This window comes from Akebia trifoliata, chromosome 9 (genome assembly GCF_017979445.1).
Source record: "Akebia trifoliata isolate Shusen 1 chromosome 9, ASM1797944v1, whole genome shotgun sequence".
Lineage (NCBI taxonomy): Eukaryota > Viridiplantae > Streptophyta > Magnoliopsida > Ranunculales > Lardizabalaceae > Akebia > Akebia trifoliata.
Window position 1 is genome coordinate 4693852 of NC_141383.1, and position 27413 is coordinate 4721264.

The 27413-nt window shown below is 33.6% G+C and overlaps 3 protein-coding genes across 3 annotated transcripts; 1 reads left to right on the top strand and 2 right to left on the bottom strand.

Annotated features, from left to right (window-relative positions):
* Positions 1-271: 271 nt before the first annotated feature.
* On the bottom strand, positions 272-2670 carry LOC147394164 (pentatricopeptide repeat-containing protein At2g01510, mitochondrial-like). The gene has a single exon (XM_086454852.1). The coding sequence runs from the start codon at positions 2541-2543 to the stop codon at positions 702-704; it is 1842 nt and encodes a 613-aa protein (XP_086310978.1). The 5' UTR covers positions 2544-2670; the 3' UTR covers positions 272-701.
* Positions 2671-5381: 2711 nt separating this feature from the next.
* On the top strand, positions 5382-6376 carry LOC147394165 (uncharacterized). Its single transcript, XM_086454576.1, has 3 exons — positions 5382-5472; positions 5670-6026; positions 6186-6376. The coding sequence occupies exons 1-3, from the start codon at positions 5382-5384 to the stop codon at positions 6374-6376; spliced, it is 639 nt and encodes a 212-aa protein (XP_086310702.1).
* A 10711-nt stretch (positions 6377-17087) lies between these two features.
* On the bottom strand, positions 17088-18344 carry LOC147394166 (uncharacterized protein At3g17950-like). Its single transcript, XM_086453992.1, is given in 3 exon segments — positions 17088-17755; positions 17757-18116; positions 18205-18344. Coding segments are annotated over 3 exon segments (606 nt in total). The 5' UTR covers positions 18286-18344; the 3' UTR covers positions 17088-17590.
* Positions 18345-27413: the final 9069 nt, after the last annotated feature.

The window sequence follows — 27413 nt, forward strand, 5'->3', positions numbered from 1 at the left end:
ACCTTTGGCTAATGGATGGTAACCATCAACTTGATTATTGAGATGAGGTGTGTTAACACCTTCCTTATCTCACAACCAAACTTCATTACCCGAACCTCTAAGGGTAGACCAAATTTGAGTCGCCAACTCCTTGAAAATTTGATTTTCAAAACTGTTTTTATGGTTACCATCCACACCTTAAAACTCTTTGATCGGTGGTGACTCCCAAACCCAAGTTTAGATGAGGTTTAAACCCAGATCTGATTTATAACCGACGGCCTAGATTATGTATAAAAAAATGTACTTTTCATTATATAAAAAATCCTAATAAAATAAATATTTAGGGACATTGTCCCATTCAGGGATGGGATCAACTCTAAATACCCCAACAACCCCTCATAGATTCAAGATATTTATCAAAGCAACGTTGATGAAATATCAACCCAATGCAAGATCCAATTTAACTCCGACTCGACTTGAATTGTCAAATACACCCAGCAAGTTTCCATCTCTTTCAATCAGATTGTCCTTCTTGCTTAGATTATCTTGAAAGTAAACTCGATTAGTAATGTTGAAGTTAAAAGATCACTATCTGTGACATTATAAACTTGGATGGATTCCCCTCGAACCACCTCTCTCGTAACATTCATGCAGTTCTTGCAATCTCTACCTTGCAAATAGGCCATGTTACATCGTAGAAGAATCAACTCTTTATCATGTAATCACCAAAAATCATTGCACGAGCAAACACCATCTTTAAAATTGTGGAAACGATTCTTATCTCTCATAACAATCTCTCTTTTCATAATTCTTGAAGCAAATTTGGAGAAATTATGGCAGTCGTCACAAATCCTCAAGTTCTTCATCACCCTTATGGGAACCTTGTCCCTCACATTGATAAGGCCAAATGCAATGGCGAGCTTCTCACTATGAGTGCCAAGACTGACCTCTTTCTCCTCCATTTCCAAATCATGAAGCACGGAGCTGGTTTTAGGTACATAGCCGATATCTCTAACCCGCTTAATCAACTCCTCCAACACATTGTATATAGTTGAAGTTTGTGGGTGTGATCTGTCTCCCCCATAGAACACATGAATCTCACCATTAGATTCTACAGAGCTGTACCCACCTACTTTCTTCACACCTCTCTTTCTCATCTTCTGCCTCACTCTCTCAACATCATCCCACCTCCCCGCTGCTGCATAAATGTTCGATAACAAAACGTGATAAGAACCAATATCAGGAGTTAAATCAAAGAGAACGTCTGCAATTCGTTGACCCAATTCAATATTCCGATGAACCGTACAAGCACCCAATAGGGCTCCCCAGACTCCCGAGTCCGGGTCCATTGGCATAGTTTTTATTAACTTGTAGGCCTCCTCAAGATGTCCTGACCGTCCTAAGAGATCAACCATGCATGCATAGTGTTCAATTCTCGGACGGATATTTCCATTATTGGACCGAACCATGTACTCAAAATAATTCCTGCCTTCGTTTACTAAACCAGCATGGCTACAAGCAGAAAGAACCCCAAGAAATGTGACATAATTTGGTTGTATGGCCTGATCTCGCATTCGAGAGAAAAGAGCCAATGCATTCTCACTATCACCATTTACCGCGTAACCTCCTATAATAGTACTCCACGAAATAACATTCCTCTGAGGCATGTCGTCAAACAGATTTCTAGCTACATTAATACTCCCACATTTTGCATACATATCTAATCGTGCATTGTTGATGAATAAATTTCTATTAAGCTCCTCCTCGACAACAATCCGATCAAACTTTTTCCCAATTTCCAAACACCCCAAATGAGCACAAGCTGAGAGAACACTCACGAAAGTCACCGAGTCAGGCTTAATTCCCATTAAATCCATTTGACGAAACAAGTTGAGAGCCCTATAAGCATGCCCATTTTGCACATAAACCGATATCAAAGCATTCCAAGCCACCAAATCTCTCTCAATCATACTTTTAAATAAATAATCTGCAGAACCCAATTCGCCAAACTTTACGTACATTATCATCAATTCAGTCCTCGCTCTAGGATCAAAATCGAGACCGAATTTAATAACATGAACGTGAATTTCTGCTCCTACCCATATATCAGTACACGCCTTAAGCACAAATGGGAATGTGAACTTATCAGGACGAACACCGAGATGGTGCATTTGTCCATAAAGAGCCATAGAATCATCGAAGAGCTCATTTTTTACGTACCCTTTAATCAGAGTGTTCCATAAGAAAGGTCTTGGCTTATGCATTTCATCGAACAGGTGACGAGCATAATTCACGTTACCTAATAGAATAAGAGAAGAGAGAAGTTGGGTTATGAGGCTGTTTTTAATAGAGAGACCAGTTGTGAGGAGAAGTGCATGGATTTTCTTGAGTTGGTTGGGGTGTGAAGAGCAATGTTGTAAGAGGGAGGAGAAGGTTTGTTTTTGTGAGAGTGGAGAGAGGTTTGGGTTGAAATGGGTGTTAGCGAGAGAAGAGTATTTATGGGTACAAAAAAGAAGTTTTATGTGGAGAATGAAGTAGGGAACTAATCTTTGCATGATGACCATGAAACCTCAAGAGTGGTATGCATTGATCATCAAATATAAGTACCCATTTTAAATTCAGAAAATTTTAAAATAAGAACAAAATAATAGTGAACTAATTGGAAGATAATTTGTTTAAAATGATTTTAGAATTTATATATTACTAGAAGGTGGCATGTGCAACATGTGTTGAAAGGGTTTATTTGTAATTTAAAATGTTACTCAAAGGATGGTTTTAGGACTACATAGTAAAAAAAGTATATTTTTATAATTTTGAAAATTAACCAACTTGATTTTCGGAGCTAACGATGTATTATTTCAATTTTTTTGAATTTTGACAAAAATGACCTTTGATCATATAGAATTTAAGTGTTAAAGATAGGACTTTTTTGGAATCTAAATTTTAGTGTCTAACCACTCCTAACTCCGCCTTCTCTCATTATAATAGTAAAGATTATGGATTTTTATTTTTCAAATTTTACTGTGTTTATTTTTTTTCTCAATTAATGGGAATTCGAAACATAAGTATAGTCATGAACATGATTTTAAACATTTGTGTGGAGTAGAATTTGCATTTCCACAAATCCCTTTTTTTTTTCCAATATTTGATCTAAAAATCTTATCCACCATCTTCAAGCTCTATCTCATCTTCAAGTTTCAAATAGTTAATTTCAACCTCTTAAAGAAAATCCTTTTGATTTTTCTACTAAAATTCCATTATCTTCAAGTGACAATCTCGCCGTTTTAAAGTGACAATCTCATAGTTTTCAAATGACTATCTCGTAGGTTAGTTACTTTTAGCAAGTTGTCACTTATAAACCAGTGAGTTTGTCACTTTAAACCGACAAGATTGTTGTTCATGTTTTGGGAATTAAAATGAATAGTGAACTGGAATTGGAATTTCGTCAAATTCAGCTCATGAAATTGTAATTCACCCTAGATCTTAAAATTTAAGAGGAGTAATAATTCTTAAACTGGCTGGTCTTGGGGAGAAAAATCAAGAGGATAGGCACATTAAATCATTAAATATTTTAGTTTGACTTGATCGAGTTGACTTCTTAATTTTTTATATGACTCAATTGACCTCCGAGTCGAGTCGTGTTTTAAAACTATGGTATCAAAGCACTCACGAAGCTCAAACTAACAATACTATCTTTCAATTTTCCCTTGTTGGAGTAAGGGTGTCAATTGGCATCGAATTAGTCGATGCACTTGAAACCAGTTAGTTGACCCCAATCATTTTTGGGTCCAGTTCCGAGTACCTATCTTAAGGACCCGATAAGAAACGAGTCTAATTCAAGTACCCGACTAGTAAATTTATAATATTTATAGTGAAAGTAAATCTTGAAGTAAATGCACTTAAATTAAAACTAAAATATAAAGGGAAGGTGACTTCTTTAATTTTTACCTTTTCTCTACGTGAACCTACATTCATTTTTCACATATTATACAATGGGTCCCGTTCGCCACCCTTAGTTTTACCACACACTTTAACAAACGTGTTTTGTCTTACATGGGTTAGAAGTTTCGGAATGAGCTGATTTTTGGTGAGGATGATCTCTATGGTGAGGAGATCATCCTCACCAAAAATCAGCTCATTCCGAAACTTCTAACCCCATCAAAATTGATTTACAAAAAATGGACGGTCCACGATTTTTCAACGTGTAAACAAGGGGCTAAACATTTCGGAATGGGCTGATTTTTGGGGAGGATGATCTTCTAATCATAGAGATCATTCTCACCAAAAATCAGCTCATTCCAAAACTTCTAACCCATGTAGGACAAAAAACGTTTGTTAAAGTGTGTGGTAAAACTTAGGGTGCTGAACATTTCCCTTATACAATTTCAACAACAAATAAATGGTCCATCATACCCTAATTTTCTGTTTTTTTATTCTCAAAAGTTAGATTTTCTTGAAGAATACATTATTGACCCTAATTTTCAAATTATTACAAACAAATAATTTAGTTTCATCTCTAATTAATTTTTATTTACAGTAGAGATTGGATCCCTATTTTGATATATAACTTCAAATGATTTTAGAAGATACATAAATTTAATTTTTTTTATAGAACCCAAAAATCAATTAGAGCCCGACAAGAGAATAGGGCTGGTCCAAGTACAGTATTCCCACTTAGGGCCACGTCAGGGCTAACCTATGATCGGCACAAACCCATATTTTACAACCCAAGATGTATCTGGTCAAGAAATATTTTTCCGAATTTAGAAGAACTTGTCGAAGTTGTGGGACATTTAGTGAGAAACAGTTTTTGCATTTCAGATTATATTTAAATAACTATAATGGCCTTTAAACTACACCAAATGTTAGTCTTTTTTCCTTAACTAGGGAAGTGCACGTTCGTTTTAATAGCACACCTGCAGAATCAACTACAGGATCCTATCCTAGGATCATTGATTCTCCAAATCTCAACCTTAACAGAAAATCTTCTGATGTCAATCCTAAAGGATAAGAATCTGGTCCTCCTTTATTTTAGGAATACCAATATTTTAGGAGCTAACAAATCAATGTAAATCTATAACAGATTTGCAACAAATATATTTTGTATCTCTATATATTTTGTTGTAACTCTAATCACTTTGTGAGTTGTAATACAATCCTTTTATGGTATCAGAGCAACAAATATTTGATACGTTTATCGATCCATCTTCATTAACGGAATCCTGCACATGGATGCCTCTTCTTCCATCACTACATCTCCTCCTACCAAGAATCATTCATCTCTTTCCAAATGCCGAACATCTCTCATCTTATTAGCATAAAACTTGATCAGAACAACTATCTTTTGTGGAAATCACATTTTTTGCTGATTTTGAATAACAATGATCTTGTTGATTTTATTGATGGCACAACATCGTGTCCTCCCAAGTTTACCTCGACAACTGCAGATAGTGGATTGCAACATCATCAAGTCAATGATGCTTATCTTGCTTGGCAAAAGCAAGATCAATTTCTTCTAAGCTAGATCAATGCCACGCTGACAGAAGATATTCTAGCCCAAGTTGTCGAGCTATGTGACTCACGATCTGTGTGGGTCGCTCTTGAGACGATGTTTTTATCTCAATCGCAAGCACAAGTGATGTAGTTTCACTGACAATTGTAGACTTTAAAAAAAAGTAATACCTCTGCAGTGGATTACCTATACAAGTTCAAGATTACTGCTGATAAACTAGTTACTGTAGACAAACCAGTTGATGACTTTGATCTTGTCACATATGTCTTGGAAGGACTTGGACCTGAATATGGTCCATTTGTCACCTCTGTTTCTCATCAAAAACCACCCATTACTATGAGAGAACTCTATGGTTCCTTGATTAGTGAAGAAATTTATATCACAAGCTCTCTGTCAACGAATGCAACTAAAGCTACTGTCTTTGTGGCTAACCGCTCTCCCTTACATTCACAACGTGGAAACCACTCTGGTCGAGGGGCCTCTCACTTATTTAGTAGAGGTCGTGGTCGTGGAAAAAGTCACAATGCTAATGGCTGTCAACATGTTGGACAACCACATACCAATCCGACTTTTACTCATCTTATTTGCTAGATTTGTAACAAAGTTGGGCACTCTGCCCTTGATTGTTACCATCACCTTGATCACTCATATCAAGGACGTGGAATTCTAAATCAACTTAACGCTCTTCATGCAGCTTTCCACTCACCACCTGATAATGCTTGGTACCAAGATACTGGAGCTAATCAACATATTACACATGATCTATCTAATATGTCTCTCCAATATGATTACACCGGACCTGACCGCGTGTCTGTAGGTAATGGTGCTACTCTTCCCATTTCTCATCTTGGTTTCTACGATTTCTACTTTGAATTCTACTTATGAGTTACGTAACGTCTTGCATGTTCCTCAAATTACAAAAAATCGCTTATTAGTTCATCAGTTTACTACCGACAATGATTGTTTTTATCCTTCATTTTTTTTGTGTTAAGGAAATCAACATGAGGAGGATCATGTTTCAAGGCTAGAGTAAAAATAGACTATATGTTCTTCCAATAAACCAAAAACTCCCCAATAAATCTGCATCTTTTCAAGCTCTTGTCGACGAACGTGTGACTCCTCATCAGTGGCATTTTTTCTTAGGGCATCCAACTAAGCGTACGCTTCAACGTCTTATTGTAAAGAAAGCTCTTCCTTTTAAAGGTTCTTTGCGTCAAGAGTCCATATGTCATGCGTGTCAGCTTGGTAAAAGCTCCAAATTACCTTTTTGTCTTTCATCACCTGTTTCTAGTTTTCCTTTAGAACTTTTGCATTGTGATTTATGGGGACTTTCTCTTATTGTTTCTAATAATGGTTTTCAGTATTATTTATCAATTGTTGATGACTATAGCAAATTTTGTTGGCTTTTTCCTCTTCAATTGAAATCTCAAATTCTTGTTACCTTTATTAAATTTAAAACTCATGCTGAAAACCTCTTGAATTCCAAGATTAAATCTTTCCAAACTGATGAAGGGGGTGAATTCCCAAGCAATCCCTTTCGTAATTTTTTATCCCTCAATGGCATCCACCATCACATGACATGTCCCCATACTGCAGAACAAAATGGGGTAATAGAACGTAAGCATCGTCATATTGTTGAAATGGGACTTGCTCTTCTTCCTCATTCTCACATACCTCCCTCTTATTGGACTGAGACCTTTCTTACTTCGGTATTTTTGATTAATAGGCTTCCAATGCGTATCCTTAATCACATCACCCCTTGGGAAAAGTTATTTCATCAAGTCCTTGATTATTCCATTTTTAAGACTTTTGGTTGTGCATGTTATCCATACTTGAGGCCTTATCGAAATCATAAACTTGACTTTCGCTCTTCCAAGTGTGTTTTTATTGGTTATAGTTTCTAACATAAAGGTTATAACTGCCTCCATATTCCGAGTGGTCGGGCGTATATTTCACGTCAAGTAATTTCTTATGAAAATCAATTTCCATTTGCCACTCACTCCACTACCAATCATTCATCCCTATTTCGTCAGTTGGTGTAGTTCTAGGCCCATTACAATCTTCCTCCCATAAGACTTTACCATCCTTACAACCCGATATCTTGGTTCAATCCAATGAAACCCACCCACCTTCACCAAAACCCACCTGCAGCCACCATTCAGTCCCTACCTACAGACATGGTTCAGACCAATGTAAACCACCCACTTTCATCAATCCCACCATCTACTAACATCCCTCCCATTGTCGTGCCTTCCCAACCTCAACCTATAACTACCTCTAAGCATCACATGATTACTCGATTTTGTGGTACCCGCACACCCAAGACCTATGTTGCTACCCGTTATCTACTTGCCCTCATTGCTTCTTCTCTACCCGTTGAGCCTTCTAATTATACCCAAGCATCAAAGGTGGTTGAGTGGCGAGCTGCCACGGCTCAAGAGATTGATGCGCTTATCAAAATGGGCACTTGGTCTTTAGTTCCACCCACATCGAAACAAAATATTATTAGATGTCGTTGGGTTTACAAGATCAAGCAAAAATCGGATGGTACTGTTGATCGCTACAAGGCAAGATTGGTTGCACGAGGTTATCACCAACAACCTGGTATTGATTACATCGAAACCTTTAGTCCTGTAGTTAAGCCTACTACAATACGGTTGGTTTTATCTCTAGCCATCCACTTTAATTGGCCTCTCAAGCAACTTGATGTTTCAAATGCATTTTTGCATGGTAAATTAAATGAGGAAGTTTATATGACTCAACCACAGGGTTTTGTTGATTCTCAACATCCTAACTATGTTTGCCGACTTCATAAGGCCATATATAGCCTCAAACAAGCACCGCGTGCTTGGTTTATGCGCCTCACTCGATTTCTTGAAAAACTTCATTTTGTGGGCTCTTCTACTGATGCTCCTCTGTTTATACACAAATTTGATGGCAGCATTACTATTCTTTTGATATACGTAGATGATATGATCATTACCGGCAGTTATACAAAGACAATTTCCCATCTTAAGTTTCTAGATCATCTGACTCTTTGTTTCTTTGCCAACACAAATATGTTATTGATATTCTTCGTCGCTCTTGTATGGATGGTGTTAAACCCATTAAATCTCCAATGGTTACTGGTCAAAAATTATCCAAATATGATGGTATTCCGTTATCAGATGGTTTCGAATATCTAAGCATTGTCGAGAGTCTTCAATATCTCACTTTAACATGACCAGATCTTGCCTTCTCAATCAACCAAGTTTGCCAATTCCTGCATTCTCCTACGAGTACTCATTGGCTAGCTATGAAACGAATTCTTCGTTATCTCAAAGGGACTCTTGACTCTGGTATTACTTTTACGCGAAGGACTTCACTATTTCTTCAAGCCTTTTGTGACGTAGATTGGGCATGTAGCCCAGATGATCGACGCTCAACAACCAATTATTGTTTATTCTTCAATTCTAATCTTATCTCATAGAGTGCCAAAAAGCAACCTATTGTTTCACACTCCTCCACTGAGTCTGAATACAGAGCTCTTGCACACACCGCTGCTGAATTATCTTGGGTCCAATCTCTTCTTAAGGATGTACATGTTTATTTATCCGCCCTTCCTCTCGTTTGGTGTGATAATGTAGGAGCTATCTCTCTCGCTGCAAATCCGGTATTTCATGCAAGAACTAAACACATAGAAGTCAATTATCACTTTGTTCGAGAAAGAGTTCTCAAACATCTTCCGAATGTTCGTTACATTTCTAATGTTGACAACTTGGCCAATGTGTTCATTAACGGCCTATTAGCACCTAGATTTCATCTTCTTCGAAACAAGTTGACTATTGGTCTTCCCCCTGTCAACTTGAGGGGGCATTATAGCACACCTGCAGAATCAACTACAGAATCCTATCCTAGGATCATTGATTCTCTAAATCTCAACCTTAACAGAAAATCTTCAGCTGATGTCAATCCTAAAGGATAAGAATCTGGTCCTCCTTTATTTCAGGAGTACTAATATTTTAGGAACTAACAAATCAATGTAAATCTGTAACAGATTTGCAACAAATCTATTTTGTATCTTTATATATTTTGTTGTAACTCTAATTACTTAGTAAGTTGTAATACAGTCCTTTACATTTCACGTGAACATGTATGTTTATTGATATAAAAATATAAGTCGTGCTGGAGTGACCTCAAGCTGGAATCTCATATCACACTTCTTGACATGAAACTAGATAGGAACCATAGATGTTTTTTCACTCGAGAAACTCAGCCTAAGGTCACTTCAGCATCATTCAAGATATAATTCACTATTTTGAATAGCAATTTTAAAGTTTTAATGAAAAAGAATCACATTTTTTATCAGTTAAAAAATATATACTGTTCCTATGAGGGATTTCTCACAACCTTACGAAACTCTATTATCGCAAAGCACATGGCGTGCTAACCAATCATATTGAAACTTTTCTCTCTATACATACAAATCTGATTTGTGAGAAATAAAAAAGAAGTTTAGAATGACTAAATTATTTTTTGAAATTTCAATGAAGATTATAAATCGAAAAAATTAAAAAGTCCTAAATAATTTCTACACAAAGACCAAAAAAAAAAAAGTTGTCAGTGAATAATTTCTACCAATCATATTGAAACCTTTCTCTATTTACATACAACTCCAATTCACAAATCTTTTTCATGCCTATTTTTAATAAATAAATAAATAACTCTAGAATGACTAAATTATTTTTTGAAATTGCAATGGAGATTACAAATATAAGAAAATCTAAGTGTCCTAAATAATTACTATACAAAATTTAAAAAAAAAAAAATTAGTCCTTAAAGAAAATAATCATTGGAAATAATTTTAATTTTAACGGAAAAAAATAATTTCCAGAATATTGTTTAGATGAACCAAGGACCAAGGTTATGATTTGGAGTTATTTTACATTTTACAAGTTAGAAAATGTAAATTGTAACTTAAAGGCAGGGGTTCTCTTAATTCATGGAAAATGACTCTTGAAAAAACACACAATCCTAACAATCACATTATTCCCTCACAATAAGTATCTTTGAGATATTTAGTATTCGGATCATGTGTTTTCAAGAGTCATTTTCCATGGGTCATAGAGTCTGTAGAGGAAAATAATAGGAGGACGAATACAGAAACATTAGTTATTTAAGATGTACATATGACCCACAACTTTATCTTTCTAGATGATGCAAAGGTAATTCTTCAGCCTGAAACCCATGCCTCTTCCGTGGGATAAGGTAATCTTCTACTACGGTAGGGCCGTAGGCAAATGTTTTAAACGATATGACATAATTCATTTGAACCAAAGTGACAATCTCACACCTCTAATACTTGAGTGCCTGATAAGGTGAATCCCATTAAATAAAAAATCAAACATGTTTATATGGTGTTTGTTATAGAAGCTACCTCCAAAATATTATCACATCTTCCAAACTCTTCTTAATGCCACCCTAATGACCACAATTACTCCAACATCTAGAATAGAAGAAATGGATCGTGATAGCAAATTTACCAATATCGTCACATTAAGATCCACAAATCTGATACCCAAGAAAATCGGTCTCCCTCCATCTCTATTTTTCACCATCATAAACTTCTCCCTCCTCAGCCTCAACCGCTATCAGCTCATCAGTCATCTTTGCTTTTAAGAAAATATCTTATTCTAAAGGAAAGGATTACACACAAAGTTAGTATGCTCATGAAGTAATTTGAAAAATTGGATCGCCACTCTAACCAAGTCAAACATAAGGGCATTGACACACTCACATGAAAAAGTGTAATCATGTCAAAAAACCAAATTGAGAAACATTGTACACATAAAGAGGTTTAGTAGTGAAAATTATAATAAGAGACCTTGGAAAATATTCTTTATAGGATGGTTAAAACCATCCAACTCATCACATTCCATTCTATGGTCAAAGGATTACTACAAGAAATACATAATATGGTAAGCGTAAAAATCTTAGAACACCGGACTTGGATCCTAATATAGAATGCATTCTTTCCAAAAGGATGCATCGATAGCTGACAAGGCATCATTAAAAGATGTGGGATCACCTTCACATTAAAAACAGGATAATATTTTATATTTATTTCGTCTCTAGTACCTACAACTAAAGACACATAAAAATCAGGACCAAAAGAAGTTTCCTTCTTAATTCTTTTACTTCTCCTAGGTTCAATAGATTCTATTGAATCATCAACAAATTCTTTAGGTTCATCAATAAATTCAGTTTCAAATTCTTTATTTTTAAAAGTACTACTCATATTATTACCAATAATTTTATGATCTATATAAAGAATATTCTCAAAAAATTCAGCATCTCTAGATTTTATAATTACATTAGAATTTAAATCTAGAAATCTATATGCTTTACTATGTTGTGCATAGCCAATAAAAATACATTTAGTAGTTTTAGGTCCCAACTTAGGTCTTTTAATATCAGGAATTCTAACATAAGTAAGACACCCCCACATTTTAAAATATCTTAATTAGTTTTCTGTTAAATCAAATTTCAAAAGGAATTTTGTTACTTTTCTTAAATGGAACTCTATTTAAAATATAACATGAAGTACGCAAAGCTTCCCCCCATAAATTATAAGGTAAAATAGAATTTATAAGCATAGCATTTAACATTTCTTCTAGAGTTCTATTTTTTCTTTCTGCTAAGCCATTTTGTTGAGGAGACGAGGGGTTGGAATTTGGTTAATAATACCATGATTTTCACAAAATTCATCAAAAGGACCTAAAAGGTATTCTCCACCCCTATCGCTCTTTATAATCTTAATAAATTTATTTGATTGGTTTTCAACTTCTACTTAAAATCTTAAATTTTTCAAAAGCATCTTCCTTAGTTCTTAACAAATAGACATATGTATATCTAAAAAAATTATCAATAAAAGTTATGAAATATTTCTTTCCTCCTCGAGTAACAATAAAATTTTTTAAGTCACATACACCAGTGTGAATTAATCCATGAATTTATGTGTTTCTAACATCACTAGAAAATGGTTTTCTAACTAATTTGGCTTGAACACAAGTTTCACATTTTTCTAATCTATTCAAAAAATCACATTTTGGGATAAGTCTTAAATTAATCATGCTTTTAATATAAGCAAAATTTTAATGTCCTAATCTAACATGCCACAAATTAAATGAGTCGATCAAGTAAGCAGAAGAACTAGAATTCTTATTCATTGCATCGGATACATTTAACTTAACCATCCCATTACAAGAATAGCACTTTCTCAATAACACCCCATTTTTCAATAATACTAACTTGTCAAATTCATAAACCATTTTTATTCCACTTTTGTTTAAAATGTTACCCGAGACAAGATTTTTCTCATATCAGGTACATGGTGAACTTTAGTCAAAGTGATAACCTTTTCAGAAGTGAATTTTAAATCTATAGTTCCTATTCCAACAACATTTACTATGACTAAAGTGTCAAGTTGGATTACCATCTCATTTATTGCTTCATAAGAAGTAAATGCATTTTTTATCTTTGGAAACATAAACAGTTGTACTGGTGTCCAACCACCAACCTTCATCTTTCATCACTGAATTTACTTCAGTAATCATGGCTATGATCTTTTCCTCGGTTGCATTCACTTGAGATGGATGTTGTTGCTTTTGATGCCGACAATCTCTGGCGAAATGCCCAGGTTTTTCACAGTTGTAACAAGTACCCTTATTTTTGGTCTTGTGCTGGCTGTTTTTGGGATTAGATTTCTTCTTGAATTGGTTTTTCTTTTTATATGGTTTCAAATCCTTAATTGATTTGGGTGCTCTAGAATTAGCATCCCCAACCATACTTGTTTTAGGATCAATTTCCTTATCATCCTTTGAATCTCGAAGTCTTGATTCTTCTTCGATTCTAAGATGACGTTGAAGTTGAGCCAAAGATAATGGTTCAAAACCTTGTTGATGTTTCATATTCTTTTTATAGTCATTCCAAGACGAAAGTAATTTAGCAATAATCGAACTCACTTGAAATTCCTCTTGAAGATTAATACCGACAAATTTAAGTTGACTAACGACAAGTTGTAATTCATAAACTTGAGGAAGAATAGGCTTATCGTTCTTCATCTTAAATTCCATAAAATTATCAATTAAGAAAGTTTGATTACCAAATTCTTCAACCCGATATTTTTCATCTAAAGCGTACTAGATTTCCTTAGCCGAAGGGATATTAGCGTACATGTTGTACATGACATCTTTCAGTGCATTCAGAATGTGACCTTTGAATATAAATTCGTCATTTTTCCTCTTCTTGTGTTCTTCAACTATAACAGATGTTTCTTCTGGATTTGGTGGAGACAATTCGAGCAAATATTTGTCAAGAATGTATGCAAGATTCAATGTTGTGAGAAAGAATAACACCTATTGCCAACGAGTAAAATTCGATCCATCGAATCATTCTAGCCTTTCCAAGTCTTGATTCATCATTTGGATTGATGCTATTGATGCTTCCATTTGAAAAATAACGTTTAAAATTGTTAGAAAAAATTGTATGGCAACAATAAAAGAAAATTGATTATTCTTCAAATCACGTTGTAACTATGCTTTCAAACATTATTTGCCCCCTTGTGAAATTAAACCAAGAATGCAAAAATAATAATAATAATAAAAGGCTCTAACAAATATGTTCCTAGGATACAACGAAACCTAGTCTTTCTGTTATCTCTCACTATTTTTTCACTAATAGAAAGATATCTGAATACTAAGATATATGCCCAAGATGAGGAGAAAGAGAGATAGGGAAAGAGAAATTTTAAAATTACAAGAAATCTGTGATTTTTTAATGTTCATAAAAGAGTTTTAAAATATAAATTTGAAGAGTGATTGAGTCTCTTTGAATATGCACCATCACTGTTAAGGGATCCTATCAGATAATCACACCCTTCTGGAATAGACACCAACAATTGTAGAAACTTTGTTGACTCGCAATCAACTCTATTTGACTCATAGTCATACCTATTGACAATTCAGTACGTAGTCAAACCATGTTGACCTGCAGTCTTGACCACGCTAAACCACCAATCATCATGATCATCTATCCAACGGTCAATATCAAACATTGATGGTACACTTAACAAATAGAAAAGAGTTCCCCAATCCTTCTTGTGACAATGCGTACGTGCGAAGTGCAAAGCGTGCCTCTAAAGCGTCCAATGCACCCTAAACACCTAATCGTCCTTTCGCACGTCGCTCGAGCGTGCTCGTGCGTGAACGCGAACGTGACGACGAGCCACCGCTACATACAACAAAGTATTTCTATTAAAATAATAAATATTATAAGTGAGGAGTCCTTTATAAGTTTGAGATGAATCTTACTCCTATTCCATGTGGGACTAAAAAAATGTAAGTGTAAAGTTAAGTCTCGACAATAGTAAACTTTTTCAACGAATTTGAATTCCCTCCAAAATATTTAAAATTTAGAAAGGTACAAATGTAGTTTAATGGTTCAATTACTTTTAAACAAATCTTTTTTTAATTTCAAACTTTTAGAAATTTTAAAATAAATCATAAACAAATAAATTACTTTTAGGTAAATAAATGAAAATTAGATAGAAAATTTCTATCATTCGAATCAAGAAGTGCAGTCATTGAAAGTTCTTCAAATCCATACTATGTTTTGTCTCAAGCCTCTTTTTCTTTTAGGAAAAATCACATAAAATACCCTAATAGAGGGATTTCTTTCTAAATAGTCCCTAAGTTTTGGGTGGTAACTTAATGATCCATTTAATATACTTTTTATTTCTTAATGGTCCCTCAACCTCATCTCACATTTTTTTAAGGTCAATAGGGGCTGACCCAGACCACTGCCCAAACCATCTACAAATGCAAAACACGAACACCAAAAGCATTCGGAGCAACGACAAAGGAAAGGAAGCTAGGGGGAACATTACAATAAAAAACACTACACCCCATAGAGTCTTGGTAAGAAGCAAGAGGGTCAGCAACCCGATTTCCCTCTCTAAAGACATGGACAAACGAGAAAGCTTGGAAATCAATGAGCAAACTACCATTTTTCTCATCTTCTTCACATAATTGAGTTTTTCAATGGCAACTACAATCACTTCCAACAATTTTTTATCGAGGATGATGAATAAAAATCATATATTTTTAATTTCGAACATTTAGATGTTTTTTTTTTTTTGATGATTATAACAAAAAATGAATAACAAAGTTGAGATTTCAAAAAATTTACACTGTGTCGAGTTTACCACTTTTTATTTATTATCGAGTTTGACATTTTTTATTGTTGAATTCAACAATTTTTAAAAAACATCAAACACAATAAAAATGTAAAGTCTACAATAAAAAATGGTGAATTCGACACTGGTAAAATCCACTCATTTTTATTTTTCGAGTTTTTCCAACTAAAATACATGAAAAAATAACTAAAAACTTGACATAACAATTTGTGTTATGTTTTTTTTTTTTTTAAATCGGGTATCCCTGTAGAGAACGGACCGAGCTCGTATATAGGCTTCCAATCCATAGACCATGGTCTTGTTCAAGGACTAGTCCCGGGGCACGTGCAACACCCACACATCACACACGCCAAGTAAGTGAGGGTGCACCCTCGGGTGACCCCTAAGGAATTAACCCTCATATTGGGTATCGAATTCACAACCTACGGGTATTAACTATTTATCGGTTCGAAATTGCCATTGAGCCAACCCCTCGGGGTTAAAAGAACCATTCTTTTCATTAATTTTCATTCAAAAACAAAGCAAAACAAATTGAAAAACATCTAACTTTTCACATACATCTTCAAAATACTTTAAAATGTCTTCTTCTTTCTTCTCAAATACTTTTCGTCGGAATGGAGTCTTCGAAACTTGAGTGGGATGTTGGAAAAGTTAAACTAAATAGACTAGTAAAAAAAAACACCCTAAAACTTAGGAACTAATTAGAAAGAAATCCCTCCACTAAGGTCCTTAAAGCAATTCTCTCTCTCTTTCTTTTTTTTTCTTTTTATAAATGTGATTTTAATGATTTAAGCATCAAAGTTCTTTCTACAAGTACCACACGGATGCTATCGATTTTGGGTGAATTGGTAGTGTAGTGGATCTAGAAATGTTTGATTGACAAAAAAAATTCCTTACAAGCTATAGTAATGACAATTCAATGCAACAAATTATGAACAATAGCGAATCACATGATCTCCTTTTTAAAAGTACGATTTAATTAAGTAAAATTGATTTACTTTCTTAGAGGTAATGTAATTTTTATATCCAACCCCAAGGGGGTGGCTCAATGGTAAATTTAAGTAAAAGCTTCATTTGATAAAAAGTACTCTCCTTTTACCCTGTTTCACTCAAATTTGAATTTTGAGGATGGATATGAGTTAAGGCTGAAGATGGTCTTAGACCTACCAATTGGGGGGGGGGGGGGGGGGGGGGGGGGAAGAAGAAATAGCTGCTATTGGCACTCTAATTTTTACTTATTACACCCAATTCATTAAATAATTTATCACATACCAATTAAAGATTAAAACACACTCTTCAAACAATACAAAACTCTCCTCAAATTATAATCTCAACATTACAAAACATTCAAACGATTTCAATAGTTGTTTACGATTATGATTAAGCTCAAAAAGAAAGTAATAATAACTTCTATTGGCACCCCAACTTTTTCGTATTCTCTACCATTCACTTATTATCTTTGTTTTGAATTGAGGTGTAATAAGTAAAAGTAGTGGTGCTAATAGCATCTCTCTATTAGAAAAAAAAAAAAACAACTATGGTCGCTTATTTGACTTTTGTAAAGAGAAGATGCCTCACGAGATTGGTTGGTTCAAAAAGTTTGAATTTCTTTAATTAATTAATAAAAGAGAAACCCTTTCCTTGCTAAGATAGTCAGGAAAAAGGGCTTCACTAAGCCTCATCCACCGTCAAAAACGACTTCGAAATTAATGACCTGTTTACGAATCTCGAGGTCTTTTGACGTGGATGAGGCTTAGTAAGGCCTTTTTAATTTTTCTCACTTTAGTAAGGCTAGTCGGACTCTTAATAAAACATCATTCTCCTTTTCAATTAAAAGAAAAAAATATTTTTATAAGAAAAAAAAACTAATTTCCTCCACCACCGCTACAGATCCCAGTTAGCAAGACTGGAAATCTACACAAACCCCCATCATCATCAGTTGCGCCCAACTCCGTCTCAGTCGGAGGAAGTACTCGTCCATCAGCAAACAACAGCCGTCCATTTCCATTCCCATTCCCATTCCCATTTCCCATTCCCACTTGGATGCACCATACCTTCAAGCTCCGCAGCTGCACTGTAAAATACCCCATCCCCAAATCTCCTCTCAACCTCGAGATACTCACCCAACGATGCAGGCATGGTCACATCGTCTCTACAAAGCTTCCACCACCTCCGTCGCCTATCCGCGGCCGCACCAACCACCACAACCTTCTTCCTCGCCTTCTGGTTTTTCCTTCCACCACCGTTAACGTTAACGGCGCCACCATTACTAACACTCGTAACGGCGTTCGTTTCTCGTTGAGATGGAACCCTAAATGATATTTGTGGGAAGGTAACTCCCATTAGTGTCCCTAAAGTCGTGCTTCTGTCATGGAAAAATGATCCAGTCGACTGTAATAAAAAGAAAATCAAATCAAATCAATTTGAAATAAAAAATTAAAATTAAAAAAAAATGACATTTTTTTAAGGGGATTCTTACCTCTGTATCAAGATCTGAGGAAGATATTGATGAATTAGTTGGAGATGAAGGTGGAATCAAATCGTTTCCTTGATCTAACATTGCTTCTTTGTCTCAGAGAGAGAGAGAGAGAGAGAGAGATGATTTGCAATTGGTGAGAGAGACCTGGGAAGATATGGAGAAATACTGATGGATCAGATTCTGTTCTTTAAAGATTGAAGTTGACTGTTTTACCCCTATAACTTTTATTTTTTACAAGTAAAACCACGAGTAAGTTTCCCCTACTTAAAAGGGCTACTTAGCTATCCAACTCCCCATTTCATTAACGCACCACATGGCATATTCTTCCAATGAAGATTTAGATTATTCTCTGAATCAACTAGATAAGAAAATCAATGTGATTGTTTATCGATAACCGTTTGATTTAGCATTTTATAACAAAAAATTATAATTGGTTGATCCAAAGGTTGCAATCCATCGTGTTGTCTTTCCCATAGTCACAAAGTGTAATTATTTAGTGGAGATTCAATTCAATTAATTCAAATAAATTCGTGATAAGGGTATTCTAAAAATTTAGACAATTTAAATCTAACCTTTTTACTAATCATGTCAAAATCTTAAATCCAAACCCGACTTATTTATTAAACAGGTAACTTGACTCGGCCCATATAACTCGTCTAGTAAATTTGTTGAGTTGTGCGTTGACGCCCATAACCTGTGAAGACGACTTAGTTACAATCCAATATGAACATGATTACAACCAAACACATCTCTATCAACTTATTATTAATATAAATTAAGTATGGGTATTTTAGGAACATCCCCTCTTAAATTTATGATATTAGGTTTAACCCATTGCAAAATGCAAGATTAGATTTACCCCCTTGACTATAAGTCAACCTTGGATTTTCTTGATGACTTAACAGTAAAATTTTGATTTTTTTTTTTTTTACTTTTGTATTTGAAAAGCATTTTGAAAAAAAATCAAAATTTCCCCCTTTAATTATCAAGAAAATGCAATTGAATTACGATCAAGAAGGGTAAATCTAATCTTAGGTTTTACAAGGGTATAAATCTAAAATCACCATTTTAACATGAGGATATTAATTTCTAAAATACCCAGTAAGTACTATAGAACTTATCAAGTTCCACCATAAAAAATTAAAAAAAAATACTACAACCATTAATAAGATATATAAGAGTTGAGTTGTACTGGATCAACACGACACGATAATGACACCAAAATTAAATGTGCAAAAATGGGTTGATGCCCCTAATTTTGAATGTGACCCATTTAATAATCAAGTTAGTTGAATCGACACAATTCCAATCTGAACACGATTAGCTTAACTTAAACTGACAAACTTTGTGTCATTTTCGAGTCACAGGTCGTCTAAAGATTTGCCACCCTTAGGTGCCCATTCCAAAATTTTAAAGAAAACTACCCGTTTACATAACAGGTGGCCCTAAAATCAAATCCAACTTACTTTTATTAATTCTTAATCTTAATAAACTTATTTTTATAAAATAAAAAAGTACTTAATTAAAAAATAATTGTTTGCAACTTCAGTTAGGAATACGTGTTGAGTAAGTGAGAATTTAGGTTCTTCTTAAATATATGGATTATTTAATTTTTATTTTACTAAAAAAACATTTTTTTAATTTTTTTAATTTTTTTTTATATTTTTTAAGTTTGCCACGTGTCACATAAAGAAGACAGTTTCTTTATCATTTTGAATCTGGCAAGCTGTTTCAAAGCTTTGTCCGAAGTTTTATGCTTGTAAATGATCCAAATATTTGCCACGTGGTTGCCAATGAGACAACGAGTAGCTGGCCTGCTTTTAAGCCTTGGCTTATTCGGAAAAGTTCCATCGGTATCCGAGTTGGTTTTCAATATAAACCGGGTCCGATCCAGACTTGGTTCAGACCGGTTAAACTTTTCGAAAAAGAGTCGAAGATCTGTAGTTTAGACTTATGGAATGAAAAGTGAACTCATATGTTGCCACACAATCCCAATCCTATCTACATGTGATCCTCGGGATAAAATGTATATCTCGATAATACATTACGAATATTTAAGATATATCTTAACTGTTTATCTCTCATATACATAATTGAGCTTGTGTGTGAATATATGAGTTCGCCTTCATTAGTCTACCAATCCCAATCTTTTGAAAAGAATCCAACTAATGATAAATTGACTCGTAAAAATTGACGCTCTTGATGTGACAGTGTACAAAACCATTGATATTTTTCTTTGACGTGTTGAATGGTGTGTTGAATGGTTTGATTTGATTTCCTTGTTTTCTGTATATTTAAATAATTTTAAGATATTATAAGTTATTACGTATGCCCTACTAATATAAACTGAGATTTTAGATAATTAAATTTATAAATGAAAAAATTAAGTGAAAAAATAAATCAATTTGAACTGGTTTGAAAAAAAATTGACTCTGATGGTTTAAACAAAATTCAACACTTGCCCATTCGACAGCATTAATTGATTCTTGAAATTATACCTAGAGTTCACGATTGGCAACGGACCAGATAATATCCACCTATCCAATTCATTCTACCCGAATTATTCGGGCACAAATACATTTTTTATCCTATTAAGAATTGGACAAAATTATTTGTAATTATTTTATCCAAATTAAGTACATTTTGGACTTAGATATCCCCTCGAAATTTTGGTATGAGTCAGATACGGATATCCTTTAAAATGTTGGATAAATCATCGATATAGATAATCTTGAGATGAAATCAAATATCGATAGAGATATATATACCTCACCCAAGCTAAAAAATTAGGTTCAGTCGAGCTAACAATTTCCCTATTAATAAAAGGTTAGGAGTTTTAATGCAAGATGAGCCATGGGATCCATAAAAATGAAAATTAATTAATTGAAAAAGATTATGAACATTAGGCGCATAGCAAAAATGTATGCTACCAAGCACAAAGAGAGTCCTAGTTTATGTAACCATGGTTTTAAAACTCAGTGTCCCATCTCATCTCGTCCAGGCTGGATACCAAATCGTCTCAGACTAGTTTTCCGATATGTTTGAGACGTCTTATTCAAAAAATCAAAAAATTGAGCTAAGGTATTCAATCTCGGTCAAAAAAGTGACTTGTGAGTTGGTCTCATTCAACTTTGATACTGAGTTAACTCGGACGATATGTCTTGGTCTCGGACGAGTTTTAAAACCATGAATGTAACACACTTTTGAGTAAAATGATGAAATTGCCCTTTAAAACATGGTCTGGTCCTGTTGTTTCAAGAGAAAGCTTCATGATGCTATTCCCTCTCAAGTCTTAAAGGAAAGTTCTTTGTCAGTCTTATTTTCTCCTCTTTGTAGGGCTTTCTGCACATAGTATTATTGGGTACAGAACATGCTCTTTGACAATGTTGGGAAGAAAGAGCTTCAGTTTCAAGCATATTTTTAATGCTTCTACATAGATTTAAAGTTTTGTGTTATTTCAAAATGTTTTAATGAAATATTTTGAAAAAAAATTGATCCAAAATACTAAATGTTCAAGAAATATTTAAGAATTTTGATATCTTTTCATGATCGAAACATTGCTTTGAGATAAGAGTTTAAACATAATTACTAACAAATATTTGGGATTTAAGGTGAAGGGTCTCTTTTCCATTTATTAATGTCTGTATAAAGTAGCCATCACTGGTGGGGTCCTTCAAAGGGATGTCTTGTACTTCAAATGAAATTTTAATTAATTGATTTAACCATCCTATCCAAATTATTTAGGTGGATGATAATAATAGAACACCTAAAATCCTACACGAAATCATTGATTTCATGGTTAAAATCACTCAATCAAGATTATGTTTGGTATGACAGATTTTACTTATGGGACCCATTTATTGGCTACGATAATATTGTCGGGGTTGGTGCTAGATGGGTACTTTTGCACTACGTCCAATATATGGAATGATGAATTTATATATTTATTTTAATAGTTATCGGGGTTCAGACAGACCCAAACCAACTATAACCTTATCTTGATCATTATTTAGTGTCAACCGATATGAAAAATGATTCAAACTAAGAAGAAATCATTCATGAGCGGGGCTTGGGTCATACTTATCTCTATTTTATCCTAAATATTGGTGTTAGTAAAGTCAACAATTTACTAAACGTTGTTTTAAGTTAGTTGAGAATGTATTTTTATATGAGTCATGATGGAGTAAAATTGAAATTGACATTGTTTGGGACATTGGTTTGCACATAACCATAGATGCTTCTCACTATCTCAATGAAAAGCTTGTATGGTTCTATAGACACATCTACATCAGCAATGTCTGAATCGATGTCAACTTCAATGTTACTTCAGCAATTTCGATGTCTATTTCAATATTTGTCTCACACTAGATTGCTTTTTCTCCACGGAGTTAGCCATTGATCTTTGTTTTGCATGTTTAAATCATTTTGACTAACTTTATTTTATCTTGGGAATCTTAATTCCTCCCTATAGCAAAATGGACAATATCGAAGATAACCAATGCTAAATGGAACATATGGTCTACCATCTTGATCAGCATCATTTATGGGCGGACAACAAGATAACGACGAATTTGAAATTTTATCAGAAATATCCAATCAAAACTAAAATAACATTTGATACTCTAAAAATCATCTATTTGAGTTTTGTTCATCAATATGATTGTCGACAAAAAATTTCACAATCTACCTCAAGATACTAAAATGAGATGACAAACTGATTTTTGATAAATAGAGATACAAATCTCAGTACACTCGTTCAACAGAGTGATTTCCTCTGATTAATCGTTAAAAATAAAAATATAATAGTGTTAGATTTCTTCTCTTCGGACTTCATGTTTGGTGAATTGAAAAGAATTTATTGACTTCTAAATAACTTTTAAGCTTGATCTTCTCTAAAAGGTTGTTGTAGATTTTCTTTTATTTGACTTCACGTTTGATTGACTAAGAATGATTTCTTGATTTTTGGAAAATGATTTTTACGCTTGATCTTGTATTAATCAGAGTTCAAGTCTCACTTGAAGAATCTTACTTATTTTCTAGTTGAGGACTTGAGAGATTCTTCTTCTTCTCTGGAGAGAGAACTTTATCTTCTAAGAGAAAGTGATTTAGGCCCTCTCAAATAATTAAGAATTTGGTATATAAAGACTTAAAGTAAATTAACTTTCCAATTGTGCCCATGACTTAATGAGTTTCTATTAAGTGGTCAAAAGGTTAATTTAGTTCAATTCCAATTTTAAAGATTCTATGGATTTTTTGTCAGCTTAACTTATTTGTTTGGGTGTAAAGCTTTAGTATGAATCAGTTGGGCTTTCTTGGATCATGAGCTTCATCTGCAAAAACCTAAAATTGAGGCCCGTCTATATAAATGGATTAATTTGAATTTATAGAGCCTTTTATATTTTTAGGGAATTCTTGTGATTTATGATTGATGTAGGGATCAATTTTAAAAATTTATACCTACAATGACTTCTTTACTAAACCAAATCATCATTTAAAATTTTCATTAAATAAAACTCCATCCTTCGTACTAAGTATTCTTTGTATTTTCGCCAGTAATACTTTCCATTGCTATCTTGACGTAATCATGTGAAACCGAACGTACAAACTTTTCTTTTATGCAATGGGTAATGGTGAAAGTTCTCTAAATTTATTTCTAACTCAAACTCTTCATTCTTTAACCCAAAAAAAAAAAAAGTGAAAAAATAGATGAAGTTAAGCTCTTCAGTATTGAGGGTGACACTAATTTTAATATTCACTAAAGAGAGTAATACTAATTTATTTTCTTATCATGTTTTGATTGTTTTAAGTGACAAGAAAACAAAATTAGTATTACCCCTCCTATGCAAATATTAAAATTTGGATATAATTTGTGTAGAATTGAAAATATTTAATTTTCTCATTTTTATTAGAAAATAAAGATTTTGAATAGGAAATATGTGTAAAAACCCAAATATGAACTTTCACCTCAATCATTGCACTTATTGAAAGTTTTTAATTAAACTCAATTTCACATGATTACTTCAAAATGAAAATGGAGATTTTATCAATAAATTCAGCAACAATCTGTGGCTACCATGGTTTTAAAACTCGATTTCGCATCTCGTCTCGTTCATATTTGATACCGAGTCGTCTCGGACGAGTTTCTTAATACATTTGAGACATCTTGTCCAAAATTTTAAAAAATGAACGTTAGGTATTAAATCTCATTCTAAGAATTGATTTGTGCGTTCGTCTCGTTCATGCCTGATACCGAGACGACTCGGATGAGTTTTGAAACTTTGGTGGCTACTACTACCATCTATGGGAGTAGTATTATATTTATATGAATATATTGAACAATGATTTTTTAAAATTTTTTTTTAAATCTAACTAATGATAAATACAAAAATCTCATCCCATGCGTTAAAATTCAAATTTACTATTTAGATCCAATTCAACTAATAAATATAAAAATTGCATCTAAGCATTTAAACCAAACATTACTAATGAGATCCAAATGAATGGACCCATGACCCAACCACTCAAATCGGGGTGTGGGTCCCGCCCACATTAGGTCATGAAATGGATATCTTCAAGACAACCAAAGGTATAAACATAGCTATTATAAGCCCACAAGCACGTGTGAGTGTCATCTTGCGAGACAGCTGGGTTCAGAGTCTCTCAACATCATGAACAGTTTCAGTTGGGTGTGCATTGTAAGCCACTTTTACATAATTGGTGTAATGGGTTCCAACTTCCAACATCATATATCTTACAAAGCCTAAATGTTTGGAAGATGGCCAACAAAGCTACTAAGGTGGGAACATTTGAGCATTAAAAGAGATTTGTGGTTAGAGAGGTAACAACCCCTTTCACCAAAATAATTAAATTTTGAAAATTTCATAATTAGGATAATTTTGAGATACCCCTGTTTTTTAGTGAAAATTAGACAAGCCCCCATTTTTTAAAACCAATGATATACTCCTTGATTTTTGGCTTTTTTCACAAGGACCAACAAAAAGGCCTTTGTTTTCAAGCTATTGGAGGAAGAAAAAAAAATTGAGATTTGTTCCCTAGAAACCCATTGATTCAACCTTTAATCCTCTGAGATAAATATTGTTAACCTACTCGATCGAAAATCTTAAATGTCTTCAACCTATAACAAAAATCCTTCAATTTTTTCCCAGAAGTTGATCGTATAAACCTTTCGAAAAATATATTCTCAAGGATGAAGATGATAGAGATTGAGGACAATAGGTTTTGCAGAGGTTGGGAGGATTGGGATATTTGACAAGAGGTTGAAGATGGTGGGTTTCACTATGTTAAAACTTGAGCAGATAATGGAATATGGATAGAGATTTCGAAAATATAAAAAATTAAGACTTGAGAATTAAGTTATTTGTTTGAGAATATATTAAATATTAAAATATCTCTCCATGATTATTAATTAATATTAATTAATTATACTACTAAATAATAAATATAAACATCCTCTTAAATAAATTATTTTTAAAAAAAATACCATATTTACCCATTTACCCAGTGAGTACTAAACAGGTACCGATGGAGACCCGATTCTTAATGGGTCCTCAAAATTACTACCCATAACTTATCCAAAAATTGACCGAGTCTCTCATAGTGGACCCAAAATTGATTAATCAATTTCTTGTACATCGGGTAATTAGGTACTCATTCACAATGTGAAAAAAGCCTACATTTGATGGTCCAAAGGCCTTCGAATTTAATAAAATTTGATGAACCAAAGCGCAAATTTTTCATTGTCAATTTTTTTTTCGATGGACCAAAATCGTTAAATTAATGGAGGATGGGAGAAATTTGATGACTTTAAGCCGTCAAATTGGGGGTCATCAAAAATTTGAATGCCTATGAGCCATCAAAATTCGCTTTCTAAAATTTGTAGGCTTTGACTCGTTGAATTTTCTTATCAATTTTTTTAGTTTTCACATATTAACACTTATCTCTCACATAAGTAAGGGTCAGGATTTAATCTCCTAACAAATGTTGAGGAATAATTTCAACTTTCTTCTTTCCATTTTCTCCTTTCGGATAAATACCCCCTTCAACTTTATTACCTTTCTCTTGTTCCTGTTTTCGAAAATACCCCTCTAACTTTATTCTCTTTTCTCTTCTACCCCATTTTCATTAATATCCCTCCAACTTTATTGTCTTTAACATTTTACCCATTCTCCAATGATACCCCTATACCTTCATTATCTTTCCTCTTTTACCCCCCTTAATTCCAAGGGGATAACTATCCCATGAGCACAAACAAACTCTAGTAGTATATATAGTGGGAAATAAGAATATTTTTTGGATAAATTACCATTTTGTGTGTTGAAAATGGGATAATTCCCAGTTGAGTACACTATTCAATTTAATTCTAAAATCATAATCGGCCTGTTTTGAAAAATATTTTTCAGCGAGATAGTCACATTTAGAATAAATACATGTGTTCTTGCCGTTAAATATCAAACGATATTGGACTTTAAAAGTTACGATACAAATATCAGTGAGATCGTCACTTTTTATCAATGAGATTATCACTTGAAAGGTAGAATAAATACATATGATCTCCTTGTTCATCTTTTGGAAATTAAAATGAACAACATAGTGAATCAGGAATTTTAACAAAAGTTGCACATGTTTTGAGAATTTTCTCATATTCTTTTAGTTGTTTACCTGGTTTAAACAGGTTGATTTATTGGAAAATTCAATAGGTTTATAAAACTAGACCAAGTTGATTGGTTTGAACCAATTTGTGTTTTTCTACATGTTTAAATGATTTAGGAATTTTAATATTCGTTATTGCTATCTAGAAGGTAGGAGATGAGCGTGCACGCACACACACACACATACACATATCAAAAGGGCTTATTTGTAATTTAAAATATTTAGTAAAGGATGTTTTAAGATTGCATTGTGAAAAAGAATATTTTTATAATTTTGAAAACTAAGTAAAGTGATTATATGATTATGGGGGTGTTTTAATCAAAATTACCCTGATCATATTAAGTTTAAGTTTAAATTTAAAGGTGGGGCATTTGTGAGATCCAAATTTTGATATCCAATCCCTTCTACTTTGCGTTCTCATTATAATGGTAAAGATAAAAAATTAATGTAATTTTGAATTGTAGCTCTTTAATCACATTATTTTACAGGAAAAAACAAATTATTTTAAAGTTAGATCCTAAAAACTAGTTGAAAAACAC